This window comes from Amblyomma americanum, chromosome 2 (assembly GCF_052857255.1).
Source record: "Amblyomma americanum isolate KBUSLIRL-KWMA chromosome 2, ASM5285725v1, whole genome shotgun sequence".
In the NCBI taxonomy this organism is placed as follows: domain Eukaryota; kingdom Metazoa; phylum Arthropoda; class Arachnida; order Ixodida; family Ixodidae; genus Amblyomma; species Amblyomma americanum.
Genome location: NC_135498.1, coordinates 172,491,000 through 172,512,917, shown reverse-complemented (window position 1 = coordinate 172,512,917; position 21,918 = coordinate 172,491,000). Strand labels below are relative to the sequence as shown.

At 50.0% G+C, this 21,918-nt stretch overlaps 1 protein-coding gene across 1 annotated transcript; it reads left to right on the top strand.

The window, feature by feature from the left end:
* Positions 1-18,840: 18,840 nt before the first annotated feature.
* LOC144120237 (uncharacterized) lies at positions 18,841-20,137 on the top strand. Its single transcript, XM_077652638.1, has one exon. It carries the CDS (start codon positions 18,971-18,973, stop codon positions 20,135-20,137), a length of 1,167 nt encoding a protein of 388 aa, XP_077508764.1. The 5' UTR covers positions 18,841-18,970.
* Positions 20,138-21,918: the final 1,781 nt, after the last annotated feature.

Below are 21,918 nucleotides of genomic sequence, written 5' to 3'. Positions count from 1 at the left end.
TGTGCCTGCAGCAATCGTGCACTTTATCCCTACCTAATGGGCTGATAGCTGTATTTATCGACCTAGTGTCGACTAGTTACCATGGTTTAAAAACTGTCACTTAAAATGAAAGCAGAACAGTTTTAGCTAGAAAAGACCACAAAAACATTATGTACTGACATCACCACATTTGTTTGAATGGCAGTGTCTGAACCGAAACTTTATCACTATACTTTTCGACTCGCAATCTCGGAGTCTAGAACTAGCTCTTGTCATTAGCATCACGGTCCTGAATATTTTGGTGAGAAGGAAAATAACGTTCCACAGCGTACTTTGTCGGTGATACCATAGACGCTAAAAGTTACTGCCTACAGAAACTGCCATTTGCAGGAGAGGAAGAAGAACGCACTTACCAGTGCACAATCAACGCAAGTCCATGCGCAGATGCTGCCGCAACATGCGACTTCATGGTGCACACCAGGGGCCCCGTCCATGTCTTTGAGCGCATCGCTGATTGAAAAGAAAAATATTGGAGAGAACACTTCAGCTCCGCCTGAAGGTGCGACCTCATCGCGTAATGGATTAGTTTCCATATATGCAGAATGTCATTTTATAATTTACAGTCATAGACCCCTGGATGTCCTGATACCGCTCCTGGCGCAGTGGTGCAGCGGTTAAGCGAAGCGCCACTGTCCTGCGATGACAGGTGCTCCCAGCGGTGGACCTTCTGCGCCCCAGGTTGATCTTCCCGAACGACCAATCATTAAGTTAATTGCCACCTGCCGTGGTGGGCAGTTAGCTCACTATCCGGTGGGCAGGTTGTGATGACGCAGCGAGTTCTCGTATTCTAGGTGGCCCACCTGCCTTCTAGATTGCTCTCTTGGCACCATCAGCCAAGGCCATGCTCGCGATCTTTCGCTCACAGCACCGACGCGGGATTTTCTGGGTAACGGGGCCTCTAATTACAACGCTATCACGTGAAAATTATATTTAGGCTTAACACTAACAAGAATGCTATCTCCGGGTTGTCGTAAGCAGTTTTGCGATGACAGCACTAGAATCTCCTCATGGCGTGGATGAGCTAAATGGAAATGCATAGAATGCGATTACATTCATGACTTCGTCTCGCTGATGGTCACCCTCTTTTTAGCATCACTGTATTTGCTGTTTTCGTTTACATAGCCCACGTGGAGAATTTAGTCAAGCGTCGTTTTTGTGAAAATTCAACAGCGAAAATCTGATAACCTTAGCAATCAGGTACTAAACAGCTGTCGCTAAAAACTTGTCCACACTAATGCACATACAATCGAATGGTATCAAAGTAGCTTGAGTAGGATATATTGTGACTGGGAAGGATTACCTGAGGGAAGTTGTTAGTATTCATCGTCATCCACTAAAGCCATGAAAGACTCGCTGTGCGATGAATGTCATAACTAAGTCCTAGCTGGCAAGAATAAGCTTCATGCATTCTGGTTTTGAGCTAAACTTATCAAGGCTTATTTAATAAAAGCCGCTGCTGTGCATTATTAAGAATGGCCGGCAGCTGATATTAGAATTGGCGCCAGCATGTCTTGAGGATTGCCACCAAGACAGAATCTCTCGCCGTGTGCCTGTGGTATGCATTTACCGCGCTCGCCCGGTCGTTGTCTCGAGGATTGCCACCAAGACAGAATCTCTCGTCAGGTGTCTGCGGGGTGCATTTACCACGCTCGCCCGGTCGTTGCTGCGTGGGACAAGCGGGGAGCAGGGTTCTGCGAAAATCCCTTTAAGGAGTCGCTGCCACGGGCCGCGAAGTGGTTCCGGCGGTCTTCCGATTTTCCCCGACGTCTCCACCGACCCGACTACACCTGGCCTCACGGGCACAGCACCAGCGTGGGAACGGATCGCCACAGTGGCTTGTCTGCAGGCTTCGCCGGCCATCGCTAATGGCAGAACCACTGGGGATTATCTCCCGACGGGGCTGCGCATCTGTTTCTTCGAAGTTCACCGACCGGGGAGAGCGGGCCGACAACCTGACGTCGCCTGCCAGCCTGACGGGGTCCTGGCCACACACCCCTCTCCCCCGGGCTCAACTTATGCCAGGGGCGTGTCCATGTGTGCGGAGGTGTCTGTGTGTGATAGCGCAAGTTTTGTACACACCCACAACGGCGAGGGCGTCCCCTACCTGGGGAATCTAGGGAAGACGCAGTGTATAAAACTGGACTGCAGATGCAGTTGAAGGGGCTCACTTATGAACTCAAAAGCTTGTAAATATGTAAAATAAACCACGTCTTCTTCCTCCACTAACGAATCCTTCACTCAGCGGCACTCCTGTCCTGGACGGAGCGGGCGTCATCTTGACCGAGGTTGTGTCGAGAAGCGACCCCGATCGCCACCTTCAACAGCCTTAAAGGGACACTGAACAGAAACTGATTTCTACCTGCGTCGATATATATACTACGACATTTTACCGACAATGAGACCACTCCCATAAAAAACGGTGCTTTATAAGCTGATGATACCAATGCAACAAAATACACCAGCCCCCATCACCGGCAGATTTTGGAAGTAAACTGCATGCGCAAACACTGAACTTTTGTGGCGGATCACAGAGGCCATGCTATACCGCTATTGACTTCAAAACGGCGGCAACCATGACATTTCGGCGTTGATGTCAACTTCAAATGTTGGGGCGGGAAACTTTTTAAATAAAATTTTCCCAGTCGTAAATAGGCTTCTTGATGCCGGGCAAACACTGGCACACCTCTAAAGAGACAGAAATCGATCTTTACGATAAACAACAATTGCGTGGATCTGTCCTCAGTGATCCATTGATAAAAGAAACGTTCTACAGCCCATCAACCCATCCTGTGACAATACACAGAACGGGCGGTGCCAACAGCCCTGTCCAGCTCGCTGTATACGTGTGGTCTTTAACGCTGTGCAACTTCTCGTTTATTAAGTGTCATGGCTCGAATAGGTGGCGCCTGCTGAATGGCACCGTGTAAAGCTAGACATGCCTTTTGACAGAACAGGGGGGAGGGAGGAGACAACAATAGCTGGTGGTGGACTTCAGTCTCACGTGAGATTTGAGGACTGGTCCGTTTTATACATTGTTGGATGTTGATCTTGATCGCTAGCAGTTAGAACATTTAGCCTCGCGCTAAGAGAAACAGTATTCATTAGAATCATAGATAAGTAATGCAGTTTCATACCTTAGGTACTTTCCTATCGAGCCCAAAAATAGAGGCGTACTTGGAAAGGGAAAGAGAGATAGAACTCTCTCGCTGCAAAGAGAGTTCGAACTGAGCCAACCCTCCCGACGAGCTTGTAGTTCGAGCGACGATGACATCCCATGTACGAGGTGAGACCCCGCGCTGCTCAGACAACAAGCCGAACACTCTGACCGCATCTACAAAAGGAATCGGGAGTGGCAGAGGGCCGCTAAACTAACCGAAGCGGATGGCATGGCTCTTGGAAGCATAAAGCTCCGCACCGGACAGTGCCGTGTAGGTGGCGAAGGTATTCAGAAAGTGGCGAGAGCTTCCGCTGCCCCTGACAAAAGCCGATGTCGTTTGCAGTGGCAAAGACCACTACCGTCCCTTGCCCTGACATCGTAAAACCACAGATGCGTGGGTGTGAGGCAGCAAGTCGCAAGAGCGGGTCCAACAACATGACGAAGAGTGCCGGAGACAGGGCACACCGCTGGCGCACACATCGCGTCACAGGGAAAGACGGCAAGGCTCTACCATTTACTAGAAGGTCACTTGTTAGACCGCTATACAAGAGGGCGATGTGGTGGATCAAAGTATCGGGGAAACCGAAACACCGCAACACTGCAAGCAAGTACCCGTGTTCTGCCCTGTCAAAACCCCTGACCTGGTCTAGAGGTACGAAAACCCCGCTAAGTCCCTTCCCATGCGCTTACGCAAGGACGTCAGCGTCAGTGACGCAAAGACGGACCGTCGCGGCTCGGCGCAGGACAGAAAAGGGCTGACGAGGCTCTACAAGAAAGGGCGCAAGCGTCTAACGAGAAGCGATGCAGCCATCTTGTAGTCTCGGGACGCGACGGCGCCGCACCCTTTTAAACGAGAGGTGCTTGACACCCTTCTCCAAAAAAGTGTTATCTAGGCAAGTAAGCAGGCCACCGAAGAGGTCGAAAAATTTTCCACGACTAAACTATCTGCACGTGGTGCAGATGTCTGCCTCATGTCTCCTAAGACAATGAAAAACTCTTCCTACCTCGTAGCCTACCTCGTCAGGTACGTGCGGGAAAACACTGCAAAATTCCGCCACGCTCGCGTCTTGTGCGCTGACGCCTTCCGTCGCGAACAATTGGGCGAAAATGCCGCGAAAGACCTGCGCGATGTCGGCCGGCTCGGACGAGCTGGAGCCGTCTGCCCGCTCAAATGTCCTCAACACGGCCTGGCCGGTCACCGCTGTGGCAGTGACTGCGTGCGTGCGGAAGGTCTGCCTTGTCTTCGAGAGGCACGCGATGATCTGCGGCTGCGCGTGAAGAGCGGGACCCCTCCTATAGAACGCGGCTATATCGTCTCGAGATACTCCCGCAGCGCGAAGTTGAGGTCTCCTCCTCCCTTACCAATGCGCATTCTGCGGAGGACCTCGTTAAGCGCTGCCATGTGTCGCACGCGCTTCTCCTTTCCTGCACGGAACAGGATAAGGCGCCATGGGCACTTGAGGGCGTCCCACCCGTCGGAGGTGAGACGGCTCATCGTGTAGCAAAGACATGTCCATGCGCCAGGTTTCACATGTACTACTTCGCCCTGCCGCGTTCCTCAGCGTGACCAAGACAGGAAGGGGATCACGGAGGTCGCCAATGCCTGCCAGAAACTGGACTACCTCGCACGACTCTAAGCACAAGTCAAGAGCGGCAGGGGGGTAGAGTCTATCGATCCTGCTCTACTCCAGCCTCTCGTGCGTGGTGCTGTGAAGTCGTTTTGGTGCCTTAAAATTTAGGCGCCGAATAATTTCCTCTGGCGCACTAACCTGTTGAGTTCGCGCCCACGTTAATTAGAGGTATCTTGTCCTGGCCCCATAATTTCCGGTGTGGTGTCTAGAACACAATTAAAATCCCCCAGGAGGACACGCGACATCAGATCGAGGCAGTGGGACGCGACCGAGCAGATGAATTCATTTGTGAACGCTCGTGTGACAGGCGCATACATGTTTACAAAAAGCGTCCTCCGCCCGTCGAGGAAAATGTCCACCACCAGAACTCTACCGTCATAGCGGAAAGTGCAGAGCGCTCCGGCGCTAACAGCCGCAGTCAAAGAGCACGACGCCTACGCCACAACACCGCGAATCTGTCAACGAAAACAAACCGTCAACGTTAAACCGTGAACGAAACGAAATAACATCTGTATAGGTGCGGAAATTGCACTCCCGCAAAGACAAAACATAAATTTGAAACGAACGCGCAAGGTGAAGCACATCCCGTTGCTTATGGGGAAAGCGAAAACCCTGCACGTTAAATGAAGCGAATAGAAAAACCACCATCATGAAACTAAAGAGAAAAACAAAGCAAAAAACTACAATAACAAATCAAGTGAACAAGAAAATGAGGGGGCGCTTTGTTGACCTAATGTGCGGTTAGGAGAAAGCCTTTAGCGCGGTGTTGCTGCTTGTGTCACTGGTGTGTGTATAACATGTGAAATAAGTACACAATCGTTTGTGAGTCTTAAATCCTGGAGGCACTGGAGGGCATTTGGGAGACATCCATTTGATTCGACACCTTTCTGCAAAACACTTTCCAGCGTCCTAGGCAAGGAGAACTACGTAGCCCCTGGCAGGAAGTGGCGAAGTCGTTAGCACGCTCAGCTGCGGAATGATAATAATGTGAGACTGTGGACCAAGCGAGCTCTTTATTCCCGCTGGCAAATATGGCGGCCACTCCTCAAAAGACGAAGATGCGAGATGATGATGAGTATTCACAGATGAAGACGAGGGTCACGCACTGTGCTCATCATTTCTCCCCCTATGGGCGAAAGCGACCGTCCCGGGCGCACGTTAGAGGGAAGTAGGGCGACGGGTGAAGGGCTTTAAGCGCGGCACATGAACAATCTCTTCACCGCGACAACGCCGGTCATGGGCAGGATGTACAGGAGCAACGCGATAGTTCACGTGGGACGCTTGTTCGAGTACAGTGTACGGACCAATAAAGCGGCTGAGAAATTTTTCGCACAATCCGGGGGTACGCACAGGAGTCCACAGCAACACTTCATCACCAGGGAAAAAACGCACTCCACGGTGTTTGAAGTCATAGGTTGTTTTCCGGGAAGCTTGGCAGGCGCCAGTGTTCAGGCCGGCAATGGTGCGACAGTAGGAAAGACGGGAAATAAATTCGTCATAGGAAAGGCCGGAAGAGGTTGTGGGGGTAGAGAAGAAAGGTGCTTCGAGAGTGAAGGTAGGGGGGCGACCGAACACAAGGAAAAACGGGGAGAAACTGGTTGTTCGTTGCACGGCAGTATTGTAGGCAAAGATTACAAAGGGGAGCATGGCGTCCCACTTGGTGTGGCGCGGTGAATGTACATAGACAGCATATCTGACAGGGTGCGGTGAAACCATTCGGTGAGCCCATTGGTCTGGGGGTGATGGGCTGAAGTTGTTTTATGGGCGGTCCGGGAAGCATGAAGAACTTCGGCAAGGATGCTGGAGGCGAATGACTTGCTGCGGTCACTGATAAGGACACGTGGGGCTCCATGGCGCAGAAGAATGGCGTTGAGGAAGAAATGGGCGATTTCGGAGGCAGAGCCAGACGGAACGGGGGCTGTTTCAGCGTACCGTGTTAAGTGGTCGACGGCTGTGACGATCCAGCGGTTGCCCGATGAGGTTAGTGGCAAGGGAACGTACAGGTCGATACCAACGACTTCGAAGGGTGAGAAAGGACAGGGAAGAGGTTGTAGAAGGCCAGCAGGAGGAGGGCACAGAGGTTCTGCGGAGGCGAGGGGGCAACGAGAGAGCGCATCGGCGTCTTTGTGTTTTTTTTTCCCCGATTTGTAGGTGACTGTGAACTCATACTCCTGGAGGCAGAGAATCCAGCGGCCGAGGCGCCCATACAAGTTCTTCTGTGACGACAACCAGCACAGCGCATGATGGTCAGTTACAATGGTGAACTGGCGACCGTACAAATAGGGGCGAAATTTCTGAACGGCCCAGACAACTGCAAGACACTCTTGTTCAGTGATCGTGTAGTTGTCTGGGCCGTTCAGAATTTTCGCCCCTATTTGTACGGTCGCCAGTTCACTACTGCCCACCATTGTCCGCTTGGTCCACAGTCTCACAATAATAATAATAATTGGTTTTTGGGGAAAGGAAATGGCGCAGTATACGTCTCATATATCGTTGGACACCTGAACCGCGCCGTAAGGGAAGCGACAAGGGAGGGAGTGAAAGAAGGGAAGAAGCAGGTGCCATAGTAGAGGGCTCCGGAATAATTTCGACCACCTGGGAATCTTTAACGTGCACTGACATCGCACAGCACACTGGCGCCTTAGCGTTTTTCCTCTATAAAAACGCAGCCACCGCGGTCGGCTTTGAACCCGGGAACTCCGGAACAGTAGTCGAGCACCCTAACCACTGAGCCACCGCGGCGGGTGAAAAGATGGTTTTTCGAATCCCATCGTGCCCAAAGATTCCATTTCTTATCGAGTTGAAGAGTACAGAGTACAGACGGACGGACACCGCGAGTACGAGCTATTAACGGTTTTCGCCCGTTAGGAACAGTGAAGAACTCGCGGCACAGTTCTGTAGGCAAAGTATATGATCGTGCGTCAACACAGCTGGCCTGTGGTATGGCGCCTGACGAGAGTCCCTGGAACCCTTGCGACGGCATGGCTAGTGGCCCCGTTGCGGCGGAACGACGATGCCAAGCTGTGCAAGCGGCTGTGCAACGGAGAGGTCCGGTCGATGCGCGCCGCTGAGGAAAGAACAGTCACACGCGCACGAACACATTCCACCGCACATACACCGTCCATCGTTCAAAGTCCGCGCCCGTAAGGGCGCCAGGCGAGCGCCGATTAACCTGCGCCCGAGCCGCTGCTCTGCAGGGGAGGCGGAGGACCGTTACGCCTGGGGCCTTGCCAGACGTCGCCATGGTGTTTACGGCGTTAATACGCGCGATTTCCAGCGAGCCGTCCTCGGTCTGGGCCTACTTCGGGCCGCAGGCGATAAGAGGTGCGCCTTCGTGGGGCGGCTGAAGGGCCATGGTCGTCAAGCCCTACTGGACGCCACGGCAGCAGGCCTGGCGCAGCAGCAGGCCTGGCGCCAGGGAAGGAACGGCTGGTTCCAACGGGACCCTGGGGGGGGGGGGGGGGAATCCGGGGTGCGGCCTGCCGGTACCGGGGCCTGGGCTCAAACACCTCTGCGCGCAGACAGGCGGAGTGACGGCCTCTTGGCCAAAAGGCTGAAAAGCTTAACAGTACTACCTTAAAGGATGAGGACTCCCAAACGGAATCCCACTGCAGGTTGCGGTCATCCATCTCCAGTACCGAGGGGTGCAGGAAATGTGTCGATGACACGGCAAACTCTGTTCGCAGGCACCTAAATACACCCGGGAGAAAAGCGAATCCGGCATCACGTCAAGTACTACCGAGGAAACGCGCTCCGTGCACATACACATCACAACAATTTTCAAGAAGATTATATATAATGGCCCACACGAGGCCTGTGCTTTCGATCGAGTGACGCTCTTTAGTCAAGCGAAGTTACTATGTGCATTTGGGAACTTATTATGCCAAAAATTAGCAATGCAAGTGAGCACAGTCATGTCGCCAATGCCTTTTATTAAAAAAGCAACTTTAGTTCTCGCTGCCGCCTTTGTGCTTACATTGTCCAACTGCATTCGGTGGAAAAACACACCATAATTTTGATGACGGCGCCTTTCCGAGCCCTATTCATATATTGCTTTAGCATCTTCTAGTTATATTGCATTCATTGGATTCGTGAGAAGCAGTGGGATTGAATAACTACATTACCAGTGGATTATTAATAGTTTTGTGTCATCGCGAGCTTGTCATCGCGTCAACGTTCGAACTAATGGGGTTCTAGGAAAAAGATTGGTTGCGTTAGAGAAAACAAAAATCTCACAGGGGAAATCATGGGGTGCATGTGGGGTAATTAGTCAACTAATCAGAACCAAAAATGTCCAAAACGTGGGATAGGCCGCAGTAAAAGTGGCGCGAAATTTTAAAACACCTGAGGACCTTTAAGTAAAAATAAACTGAGAACACAACAGTTTATCTTTCGTTGTGTGCGCGGAAGTGAGTCTGCGCACTGCATTACACTCACCCGTGCGTCTCCAGACGGCACGTTGGATAACCATCGCAGCAGAGGGACTCTGCTTGATTTTTGGCCAACAGGCAACGATCCTGGAGGACCTTTAAATAGAAAAAATAAACTGAGAACACAACCTTCTCTTTCGTTGGGTGGGCGGGATTGAGCCTGCGCACTGCATTACACTCACGCGTGCGTCTGCAGACGGCACGTTGGATAACCACCGCGACAGAGGGACGGTGCTTGATTCTTGGCCAACAGGCAACGATCCTGGAGGACCTTTAAATAGAAAAAATAAACTGAGAACACAACCTTCTCTTTCGTTCAGTGCGCGGGATTGTGTCTGCGCACTGCATTACACTCACCCGTGCGTCTGCAGACGGCACGTTGGATAACCATCGCCGCAGAGGGACTCTGCTTGATTTTTGGCCAACAGGCAACGATCCTGGAGGACCTTTAAATAGAAAAAATAAACTGAGAACACAACCTTCTCTTTCGTTGGGTGGGCGGGATTGAGCCTGCGCACTGCATTACACTCACGCGTGCGTCTGCAGACGGCACGTTGGATAACCACCGCGACAGAGGGACGGTGCTTGATTCTTGGCCAACAGGCAACGATCCTGGAGGACCTTTAAATAGAAAAAATAAACTGAGAACACAACCTTCTCTTTCGTTCAGTGCGCGGGATTGTGTCTGCGCACTGCATTACACTCACCCGTGCGTCTGCAGACGGCACGTTGGATAACCATCGCCGCAGAGGGTCTCTGCTTGATTCTTGGCCAACATGCAACGATCCTGGAGGACCTTTAAATAGAAAAAACAAATTGAGAACACAACCTTCTCTTTCGTTGGGTGCGCGGGATTGTGTCTGCGCACTGCATTACACTCACCCGTGCGTCTGCAGACGGCACGTTGGATAACCATCGCGACAGAGGGACGGTGCTTGATTCTTGGCCAACAGGCAACGATCCTGGAGGACCTTTAAATAGAAAAAATAAACTGAGAACACAACCTTCTCTTTCGTTCAGTGCGCGGGATTGTGTCTGCGCACTGCATTACACTCACCCGTGCGTCTGCAGACGGCACGTTGGATAACCATCGCCGCAGAGGGACTCTGCTTGATTTTTGGCCAACAGGCAACGATCCTGGAGGACCTTTAAATAGAAAAAATAAACTGAGAACACAACCTTCTCTTTCGTTGGGTGGGCGGGATTGAGCCTGCGCACTGCATTACACTCACGCGTGCGTCTGCAGACGGCACGTTGGATAACCACCGCGACAGAGGGACGGTGCTTGATTCTTGGCCAACAGGCAACGATCCTGGAGGACCTTTAAATAGAAAAAATAAACTGAGAACACAACCTTCTCTTTCGTTCAGTGCGCGGGATTGTGTCTGCGCACTGCATTACACTCACCCGTGCGTCTGCAGACGGCACGTTGGATAACCATCGCCGCAGAGGGTCTCTGCTTGATTCTTGGCCAACATGCAACGATCCTGGAGGACCTTTAAATAGAAAAAACAAATTGAGAACACAACCTTCTCTTTCGTTGGGTGCGCGGGATTGTGTCTGCGCACTGCATTACACTCACCCGTGCGTCTGCAGACGGCACGTTGGATAACCACCGCGACAGAGGGACGGTGCTCGATTCTTGGCCAACAGGCAACGATCCTGGAGGACCTTTAAATAGAAAAAATAAACTGAGAACACAACCTTCTCTTTCGTTCAGTGCGCGGGATTGTGTCTGCGCACTGCATTACACTCACCCGTGCGTCTGCAGACGGCACGTTCGATAACCATCGCCGCAGAGGGTCTCTGCTTGATTCTTGGCCAACAGGCAAAGATCCTGGAGGACCTTTAAATAGAAAAATAAACTGAGAACACAACCTTCTCTTTCGTTGGGTGCTCGGGATTGTGTCTGCTCACTGCATTACACTCACCCGTGCGCCTGCCGACGGCACGTTGGATAACCATCGCAGCAGAGGTACTCTGCTTGATTCTTGGCCAACAGACAACGAACAGGTTTCTTTGATCCAGGTGTTCGGTACTCCTTGCTATTTTTCGTTCCGGTCCTCTTCCTCTCAGCCATCCCAGTACGTTATGGACGGGTTGTCTCCTGCGGGTAGGGAAACCCTGAACCTCAGCGCAATTCCCTGTTCGGAGTACCTCGAAGACGAACTTGTCGGACACGAACGAATGATCCACTCGTTCGAGATTTCACCTTTCGGCCGTGACATCATGGGCTGGTTCGGAGCGCCAACACCCAGCTCCAGGACTCCTGTTAACCTATGGAGTGGCTTACTCCCCCGATGTCGTTCTCAAGCTCGAATGCCTACTCGTGGCATGGCTCGTTCGATTGATTTCTTCTTTGATGATGATGATGTCCTTTGTCGCCCAACAAAGACCTTCGTCTTCCTGACCAAGCTGGTCAATAGGGGCCGGGGTATCCAAGCATAAGCTATAAATATCGATTATTAATGCGAAAGCAATATATGTTAGATTAGCACGAACGCTGGAGTCCTTCGTCCATGGCAAGAAATTCGTATGATGTCAGCACCCCGGCAAAATGTGCCAACACATGCAGCGAACATGTGTAGTTATGAATGACGAAACGTAACGTATACAAGTCATGACTTTAAAATATTGCACTTTAAAAGTAATGTAATTTAAAATGCATACAGTTCGTACAAACTGTGCATAGTCATGCTTCGTAGCCATATATCATTTACTCTGTCACAACGTAGCATCGCATAACTCAGAACTTTAATGTAATCGCATTTTCACACGTAAAGGGTCTTAGGTTCCTCACTCGAATTTTTGCTCACGCCTCCTCATTAGAAGCATTCTGAGTGGCGCATATAACGTCACTATAACGGACAAAGAGGAGGAGGCCGCTCCGCCGCAGGAGAGGAACGAGGACAAAGCGTGGGCGCGAGCGCGTGTTCGAGAGAACGAGCGGCAGAGGGACAAGGGGGCCTATTGTTGACACGCATGGTGGCCACTCGGCGCCATATTTATCTCCGATTGGCTCAGAGAGCGGTCACATGCAAGTCACGAGTTAAAAATTTTCGACGCGAAACCATCATGCTCTGAAATCACGTTCTGCTTTCACGTCAATATATGACAGATACTGCGCCATTTCCTTTCCCCAAAAGCCAATTATTATTATTATTATTTCACGTCAAATTGACGTGACCTTGAGGACTGATTTTTAGCACGGTTATACTTTGAGTCGGGTTGGTAAAGTGTCTGTTAAGGGGAAACGAAGCTACAGCTGGCAGAGATGAAATCACTTGCGCTCAATTTAGCAGTTTACAGAAAGAACTGCACATTGAGGGTGCGTTCCAATACCTCCATGTATACGGCTACTTAGACGTCTAGCCTTGCAGCCCCCATATTTGAACGCGTTCTATTTTTCACGAAGCAGTCCAAGATGACTGCTTCGACTAAGTCAACACCGATGCAGGCTAACTTCCTGTCTCAAGGTGGCGGAGCTCACGTACGCGCAGAGACTCGTGCTGTTCGCGGGCGTCGGAGTGCAGCCGCAGTGTGGATAGGCACCGGCCTTCAAGTGTGAGTCATTCCTCTAAGTTAATTGGTAAGCAAACTAGTGGCTAATTAAGCTGTATTCGTGGATGCGCGATTCCTAGCAGTGATTCACGCAAGAGTCGTGCGGTTGAGAGACGCTGTAGGTCTGCTTACATGGTCGGTTTATAATCTGAGGATGCCGGTTCTTAGCCCCTTGGTTTTATGAATTAAAACTCGTCGCTGTCGCCGGGTTCTTCGCCGGCGACAAGACGGCTGGCGTAACGGTCTACAAGTGTGTTTTTCTGTGTCTTTATTAGCAGCATCAACTCTTTCATGCACACTCTTTTTATCTCTACAGTCTGGGAACAAACACACCAGCACGTTGCGAATGGATTTTAGCCTGTGCAGGATTAAATATCGCTGCTGTGTTTAAGTTTTTCGCCGCCGCCGAGTACCACGCACGGCAGACAGCAGGTTCAATAGCACGCATGTGTTTTTCTGTTGAGCTATCACCTTTCTCACATATTAATTTTGTGTTTACTGTCTTTAGTATTTTTTATGTTCAGAGGGTCATCTGGACGAGCACGTTCATTATCCTCTTGAGGACAACAACAATAATGGCGTAAATATTAAATGAATAATAGCATATTTCTTTAGCGTCGTCTTCGTAGAGCTGACACTACCGTCTGCTACAAGTAGACTGACCGATAGGCGCTGCCACTAGTCTGATTTACGCTTAAAATCATTTCAGCAGAAAATGTGTGAACTGTTGAAAGCGCGTTTTCAATAATCGTCATTGCGAAGTTTAACAAAATTTGCAGTATAACTGTCCATAAGCTTTAGTTACATTTTTATGCCGCGAGGCGGCGTGGGCAGTAGACAAGTTCCAATATGTGGGCATGTAGACAGCTTCCGAGACGTGACACTAGACGTCTTGTCGGACGGGGAGAGAATTGGAACGCATCCTGAGAAAGACGACTTCTTGAAATATGATTGGGTGTCAGTTACTGCTACGTGATCACGTGATGCGAAGCATTATGAAATGATGTCGAAATAATGTTTACTGACGCAAAGGAAATGCTGCCATTCCTGAAAAATGCCCCGTCTAGCCGCCATAATTTGGGACGGCCGCAAGATGGTCGAAGTATGCTAATCAGAAAATGGCGAATACAATGCTGATTTATACGTCTGTTAGCTCACCGTAGTTTGGTAGGCGCTTATTTGAAAGTTCCGTTCTTTGGCATTCCTGCGCGCAAGTAGACTTTAAAACAAACATATAAATAAAATTGTATCGAAGCAACGAAAATTAAAAGTTGAAAACACAGTAAATAAAAAATAAGAAAAAACGAAAAAAATAAAATAAAAAATGAACGCAAGGAAATAAAAAAAATTAAAAACAGGACGGAAAAGAAGACGGGAGGGTGGGGGAATCAATTGCTGACACATTTGACGACCACGGCTTGGAACAAAGGGAAGCAAGGAACAGAGGCAGGTGCAATCAGCCAGACGTTTGCCAAAGCAGGTAAAAAAGGAAAAAAATAAACGTAAAATTATAACACCGGAAATAAAAATAAAAGAAACAAAACTTCATAAAAAAGGGGGTACAGGCGGCGCGAAAAAAAAACGCGTTCTAGAAACTTCCATGCTTTCGCATTCCTGCACGTAAACAGACCTAAGTGCCCTCCGAAATTTTTGAAGATCGCTTTGAGTAGCTTCCTTACGGGATATCATGTTTCCCGCGTGGAGGCTGGACTGCGCCGAGTGGTGCGGATGAACGCCATACGTCGTGGTAGCATGTCACAGTGTTCCACTTCTTCCTTTTCGTTTGCTCGCATCGTGCTCAGGCTAACTTCCCTGCCTTTTCTCAGTACACGGAGAGAGCGCGAATAACATTATCGCACAAAAGAAGGTGTGGCGGGGGCCAAAGCCCTGGAAGGGAGGGAGGCAAAGCTCACTGGTCGAGTGGTAGGCGAAAAAACCGTTACTAGGCGAGGACACCCCACCCTGTCTCATGACACCTATATTCGCCAATTACAAAGTGCACACCTGAAAAGAGAATCCACTAAGCTTAATTTAATAGTGCACTAATGAGGAATTTGAACTCGTCTTTTTACCGCGGGAACTCTATCTACACGTTCCGGGCATTCTTAGAAACCTCGAATTATTTTCCTGTGAGTCCGATTGCCCTAAATAAATCGCATTAAACGTCTCGGCTCCCCCATTTTTTTTTAACTGAACGCGGTAGGTAGGCGGAGTCAACCAACGCGTGTAGTGCCTTTATCCATTCCAGTGGCGGCTTCGGTTTCGCTTTTAACGCGACAACGTTAAGGAGCTCGTGCCGCATAAAAGCCGGTGTCGGCGTCGGCGGCGTTGGCCGTCCGCGAAAATCCTCCTCCTCGCACTCCTCCACCTCCTCCTCCTGGCAATGTACCCCACTGACCCAAGGGATGGCACGCGACGGTAGCCACGGCAGCGATGAAAACCAATTTTCATTTCATTTTCCTTAACTTACGGCCCGGTTCGGGTGTCCACCGAGATGTGTGAGACAGGCGTCTTTTCCTTAAATTCACCAACGGGCCACGTGTCGCGCTGAACGGGCGATGGCGTTCCGTGTACCCCTTGGTAACGCTGCAACAGCTGTCACGTCTCAATGTTAAAGACGAAGCTTAAGCGTTCTCCAATTTTTATTTTGTTTTTTAGGTTTGAGTGAATAAACACTTTCAGTCACAGATAATATAGCCTCAAATTAGGAACACAGAAATAAGAATACACGTGGACTCTGATTTACGTATCGCTCCGCTGATGGCAGAGCGGCAAGCCGCCGCGGTATTGGCTGACGCCTTCGTTCACCCCTGCCACCTACCGCGTTGAGTTAAAAAAAAACGGCCGTGGCTTAGCTTTGTTAAGCCTGGTGATTGCGAAGCAGGGCCAGCCTTGGTGAGAGATTTCTCCTGTCTTTTCTTCGAACGCTCTTATCTCTGCTGGGGTGTTTCTTCTGCACGCTGTTTTCTTCGCTTTTCGTTTTCCTTCTCTCGAAACGCACGTTCCTTCTCGAGCCGCTGTTCCGGGGTTTCTTGGACACGCCTCTGCCGTTTAGTCGCGTTCCAGCGTTCTGAACTAGTAGAAGGAGACTCACTGTGGGGCAAACTCAATTTCTTCCTTTGCTTCTGCTGTTTCCACAGAGGAGGCTGCACGTTGTCGCCGAGTTGCATACTGGGCACGCCGCTTAGAAAGTCGTTCTACTCGTTCTTCTTCCGTCTCCGTTGCTCGCGGATGCTTCCTCTTTGCATTCTGCCGAGCTGCCTTGTTCGTAGGCACCATCGTAACATCTGGCTGTATGACTGCCTTGGCGAGAGGAGCGGAGCTGTTTTATACAGCTGGTGTGACATCACTCTGACCGTAGCGCCCCTGGTGAGAGGAGCGGGAGTTAGGCTGCCGTTGGTGTCTACCGCCTTGCTTCGCGACGGCGTGAGATGGGGCCCCGTTTTTACACAGCTGGTATGACGTCACACCGACCGTAGCGCCCCTGGTGAGAGGAGCGGGAGTTAGGCCGCCGTTGGTGGCTACCGCCTCGCCTCGCGACGGCGTGAGATGGGGCCCCGTTTTTACACAGCTGGTGTGACGTCACTCTAGGTCACGTGGTGTGACGCCACGCAGCGAGGTCACGCTAAAGGTCAATGGTGCCTACCACCGCCGCGCCACGGAACGGGCTGAAGTGCGACCTAAAGTAGTATTGCTTCGCAATAAAAAAAGAGGGAGCCAGGACATTTAATGTGATTTAATTAAGGCAATCGGCTGCACAAGACAATAATTCGAAGTTTCTAAGAATGCCTGGAACGTGTAGATACAGTTCCCGCGGTAAAAAGGCGAGTTAATAGAGAGTTTTAGTTTCACGTACGTAGAGCTCTTACGGGTGACCTTGCGCATGCGCAGAACGCAAAGGGTATGCGCGAGTCTCACGTACGTACGTGAGATTCGGATTTTTACGTTGCGGTCTTTGCGTTGCTTGCGTACGTAGCGTTGACAAACATGGCGGCGCCCTGCCCGCCGCTTCACGGCGATAACAGCTTCGTCGCTAATCCCTCGAGGCGATATCGTGTTCTAAACTGTTGTATTCGCCTTCGATTCGCCCATTCTTGCCCTCACATAAGTTTTCAAGCGACAAATAGCTTTTGTTTTTCAGACAGAAGGGCGATTTTTCAGCTGCTAAGCCTGACGAAGTAGCGTTGGTCGTCGTCGTAGCAACGGTCTCGCTATGAATGGCTTCGCTTAATGACTTGTCTTGGATGATTTTGGCTACAACCAGTGTCTGTGTTTCTCAGTAGATGGCGCTAGGCGTAACGCGCGGCATGTTTCGCGTACGTGTAACTATAAGGGTTTCAAACCACCTGCGTGCAGGCTACGTAGACTTCTCACGTTTGCGTACGTGAACCCTCTACGTACGTGAAACTAAAACTCTCTATTAATATTAATTGCTTTTTTGGGGGAAAGGAAATGGCGCAGTATCTCTCTCATATATCGTTTGACACATGAACCACGCCGTAAGTGTAGGGATAAAGGTGGGAGTGAAAGAAGAAACTAAGAAATAGGTGCCGTAGTGGAGGGCTCCGGAATAATTTCGACCACATGGGGATCTTTAACGTGCACTGACATCGCACAGCACACGGGCGCCTTAGCGTTTTGCCTCCGTAAAAACGCAGCCGCCGTGGCCGGGTTCGAAGATAAAAAAAAGCCGAGTTCAGATTCCTGTTAAGTGCACCTTTAAGAATGAAAACCGTCTAAAAAACATTAGCTGCGGTTTAACTATCGACCCGCCGCGGTGGCTCAGTGGTTAGGGCGCTCGACTACTGATCCGGAGTTCCCAGGTTCGAACCCTACCGCGGCGGCTGCGTTTTTATGGAGGAAAAACGCCAAGGCGCCCGTGTGCTGTGCGATGTCAGTGCACGTTAAAGATCCCCAGGTGGTCGAAATTATTCCGGAGCCCTCCACTATCGCACCTCCTTCCTTCCTTCTTTAACTCCCTTCCTTATCCTTCCCTTACGGCGCGGTTCAGCTGTCCAACGATAATTGAGACAGATACTGCGCCGTTTCCTTTCCCCAAAAAACAATTATTATTATTATTATTATTATTATTATTATTAATTTAACTATTGCTGAACCAGGTTAGAGAGCAAAATCTGTGGCAAGTAGGCGTAGCTTGGCGTCTGTAACGTTGACTGCGTTCCCCACACTGGATAGCCAGCGCGCCCACGCTCACTGGATAGCCAGCGCACCCTCCCTACAATCCTGCCAGTTGGCAGTTACTGGTTGATCCCTAAAGGTTGGTCACCCAATGAACGCTGCGGTCTTTTGCTGCAGTGCCGCGTGTCTGCCACAACACTGTCAGCGCTAATGCATGCAACCCGCAGTATCTCTCAGACCACCGCCACGTACAGTACGGTACACTGTTAAACGGAACATTAGATGACGTGGCCTCCGCGCATCCGCCGAGAACTTGCGCGCATTGACGGCACAACGTCCATGCGCAGTGAGAATGGCGGCTCGTGTTCCCGCACATAGGCCAGATCGCGCCCATTCTCGCCGCATCTAGGCAGCAGGGCTACAGTGGCTGGAATACTAAAGTGTGATTACCGCCAAGCGGTGGCCATGGTGGCCTCATTGTCGACGAGATGAAGCTTGCAGAAAACTTCGCTGTTGCAAGCGGCTCTGGTAAAGTGGACGGGTTCGTTGATCTTGGCCCCTACACTCCTGAGGCTGACAAGACAGTTACTTGTGACCATGGACTGGTTATTATGTTTCAGCCTCTTTCAGGATCATGGCATCAAATCCTTGGTGTTTTCGCTTCAAAGGGAAATGTTAAAGCACCGTTGCTCTCGAAGATTCTTTTGAAAGCTGTGCTGCTTTCTGAAAATGCTGGTCTTAAGGTTGACTACGTCACCTGTGATGGGGCGTCATGGAATCGGGCAATGTGGCGCAATTTTCGCATTTCGGCAAGCTCAAAAGCTATCAAACCATCGACAGCCCATCCTTGTGGAGATGACAGACGCCTTTTCTTCTCCGACTTTCCACACTTAGTGAAATGTGTCCGCAATGGCTTCATCAAGGCAGGCTTCAAAACACCAGAGGGGCATGTGGACGTAAGGCCGATCAAGATAGCCCATGACCATGACAAGTGTCAAGTCACATTGAAAGCAATGCCAAAAATAACTAATGTCCACTTGAGTCCTAATAACTTTGAAAAAATGAAGGTCAATTTGGCATTCCACCTTTTTAGCCCACAAGTTCTACATGGCTTGTTTTTGTACAAGAACGAAATTGCAGATTCCTGTGACCACGCCGATGCTACAGCAAAGTTCGTCGCCTTCATGCATAATCTGATCGATGCAATGACATCGAGAGTGCCATCAAGCTCACTCAGGCCGAACTCGAAAAAAGAAGATGTGTTGAAAAAAGCCCTTGCATATATTGATGCGTGGGAAGCGAACACAGGGCCTTCAAAGGCTGGTTTTCTGTCACCTGGCACTGCCGAGGGGCTTAGAGTAACTTTAAAAGCCACTCTGGAACTGTTGGCCTACCTCAACGAAAAAATTGGCTACAAGTACCTTTTAACTTCAAGGCTTAGTCAAGATGCAATTGAAAAGCTTTTTGGCATAATACGCCAATTTAATGGCTGCAACGATCACCCGACATCGGCCCAGTTCCTCACAGCAGTGAACTGCCTTAGCTTTTATAATCTGGTAAAAGCTCCAGGTACTGGGAATTGTGCAGGTGGAACGCTCGAGGCTCTAGTTGGGACAGCTGAATTAGCAAGCCACGTCGACACCCTGCTGGACTCTGGTAAACTGGATGAAGCGTCTAGCATTCTCCAGACCTCTCCCACCACTTTAGCACCCGATCACATATATCCAGAGCAAACAAGCGATGCCAGACTGGTGTACTACCTGGCAGGATATGTTGCACGACGAAAGGTCCTCGCAACAAAATGTCAAGATTGCTTCGATGCTCTCCTTACACCACCAGAGAACGCAGAGAAGCAACTTTCATCCTTCACAGCATTCTGTGACCAGGGCGGCCTGCTGTATCCGACACGTGAGCTATTTGCTTTTGTTGAAGCACTGGAGGACTCTTGCACCATTTGGTTTAGCTGGAACAAGTTGCACAGAGATAGCATCACAGAGATTATGCAGCACATGCAAAAAATGCCACACGTTGGCTGTGTTGCCCAAAAGGAAGCACTGACTAGCAGTATTGTAAAGTTTTTCATCATGACACGTCTTCACTTCTACACAAAGTCTCTGAACAAAGACCGCACTTCCACAAGGGAGAAGAAAAAACATTTGAAACTTAGCAGAACAACTTGAGGACCATGTGGAGATGCGCCATCAGCTATGTCTTGTTGAATGTTCTCTGAAGTTTGTTTTGTATATTACTAGTCTACCTGAAACTAATGTGACATTTAAGAAACCTCTAATTACCATGAATTTTGTTATCAGGTGAATGATTTATTGTTCATTGTAAAAGCAATAAACAGTTCCATCAGGAATGTACAGTAGGGACCATATGTTTTCCACTTTTATTTGCATGAAACTAATCACATTATTTGTACGAATCCAGCACAATACTTATTTTACAATTAAATAATGATCAGCGCTCAGAGAAACATCTAGTTCTAATTTCATACGCGTTGGACATCCACTTTAATTCAAGCCATTTCTTCCATAAGAATCAATTATCACGAACGCGACTACTGCATTCATGCTGTGCAAAATTTTTTTCATAGAACTAGTGTAAACGACAAGCCGATTTTTATGGCAAAAAGTGCGAGTGCGCGAAATATCCTATTCGCGCCCATAGCACGCGATGGGTGCATTTGGCAGTCTTCTGAGCGGCAAAGTTCAATCGCGATAAAGAGCGCCACTGTGCAGCGTATCGCTACTGTGCTCGGGCAGTAACTAGAGCGCAACTACCGTGGCAGGAGTGAGCAAGTTTTATCGAACGAAAACTGATGAAAGGCGGAGATATAGTAATGTATCGTCACTGCCATTTTAGCATGCAAGTGAACGCATTGCAGTCCGGATATACTAATTTATGAACCGAAATAATCACTGCAAATTCGCGTTTCTAGCGCGAAACGCATAGCACGCCCGTAGGAAGCGACGTGTAAGCAACCGCCAGCGCCGCCTCGCGGTTGCATCGCGGAAGCACACGCGAGCGGCCGCGCCTTCAGCACACTTCCCCTATTCCAGCCACTGTAGCAGGGCTTCGAGTAGAGCGGAGGCCACGAGATTGCATGTTCCTTTTAACAGGAGACCCTACTGTACCTCAAAGCGCGATTGAGGGGTCCACTGACCCAGTGAGCCAGTCATGCGTCCTTCCTTTCCTCAAAATCACCGGACTCAACATAGTCAACGCAGACATCAATGAACACAATGAACGCCGAAGGCCTTCAGAAACAGGCGAGCGCTCGGTTTCGGCGTCGGCAGCGGCTGAGTGACGTCATAGCTGTCACATGGATAATGGTCGGTTCAAGGTCAAACGCGTGCACACAGCGCACACGGGGAATTAGGCCGCAGCCTTCATTGGGTGACGAACTTCTCGCGATCAGCCATTAACTGGCACCTGCCAGGGTGGCAGGGTGGGCGCGTTGCTATATATGCAGCGTGCGGAACAACGCACTCAACGTTACCGACGCCAAGCCGCGTCTTCTTCCCCGATTGAAGGTCGTTGAAGGTCATTCTCCGGCCTACCCGTCGACTGCGTTACCTAGCGTAGTGAAGCTTCCAGCTTCAAGAATATATACTGATTTTGCTGTCGTTGTTCTGTTGGCTTGACTATAGTCTTGCGTTGCAGCCAGACACACTGCTGATGGGGACGGCCTTGCATATGCCCTCTCAACAAGTTGCACTACTGCGTCAAACACAGGCGCGTCCCCTACGGTTTGTTTATACTGCGTCGCAATGCGGACACCCGTCGAGAACATCGCTGATGATTTCGGTAGCAATAGTCTATCACGCACTCTCTCAGACGCACGCCCATTATGAAGTGGTCGCAAAGCATTTCTAGTCCCGCAAAGCTGTAACATACTTGGAAATAATCCCCCTGGCTCTTGCCATCCGCACTGAGAAAACGGTGGCGCTCGATG

Coding starts and splice junctions, on each gene's coding strand:
- LOC144120237 (XM_077652638.1), top strand. CDS start 18,971: ATGCCAAAAATAACTAATGTCCACTTGAGTCCTAATAACTTTGAAAAA.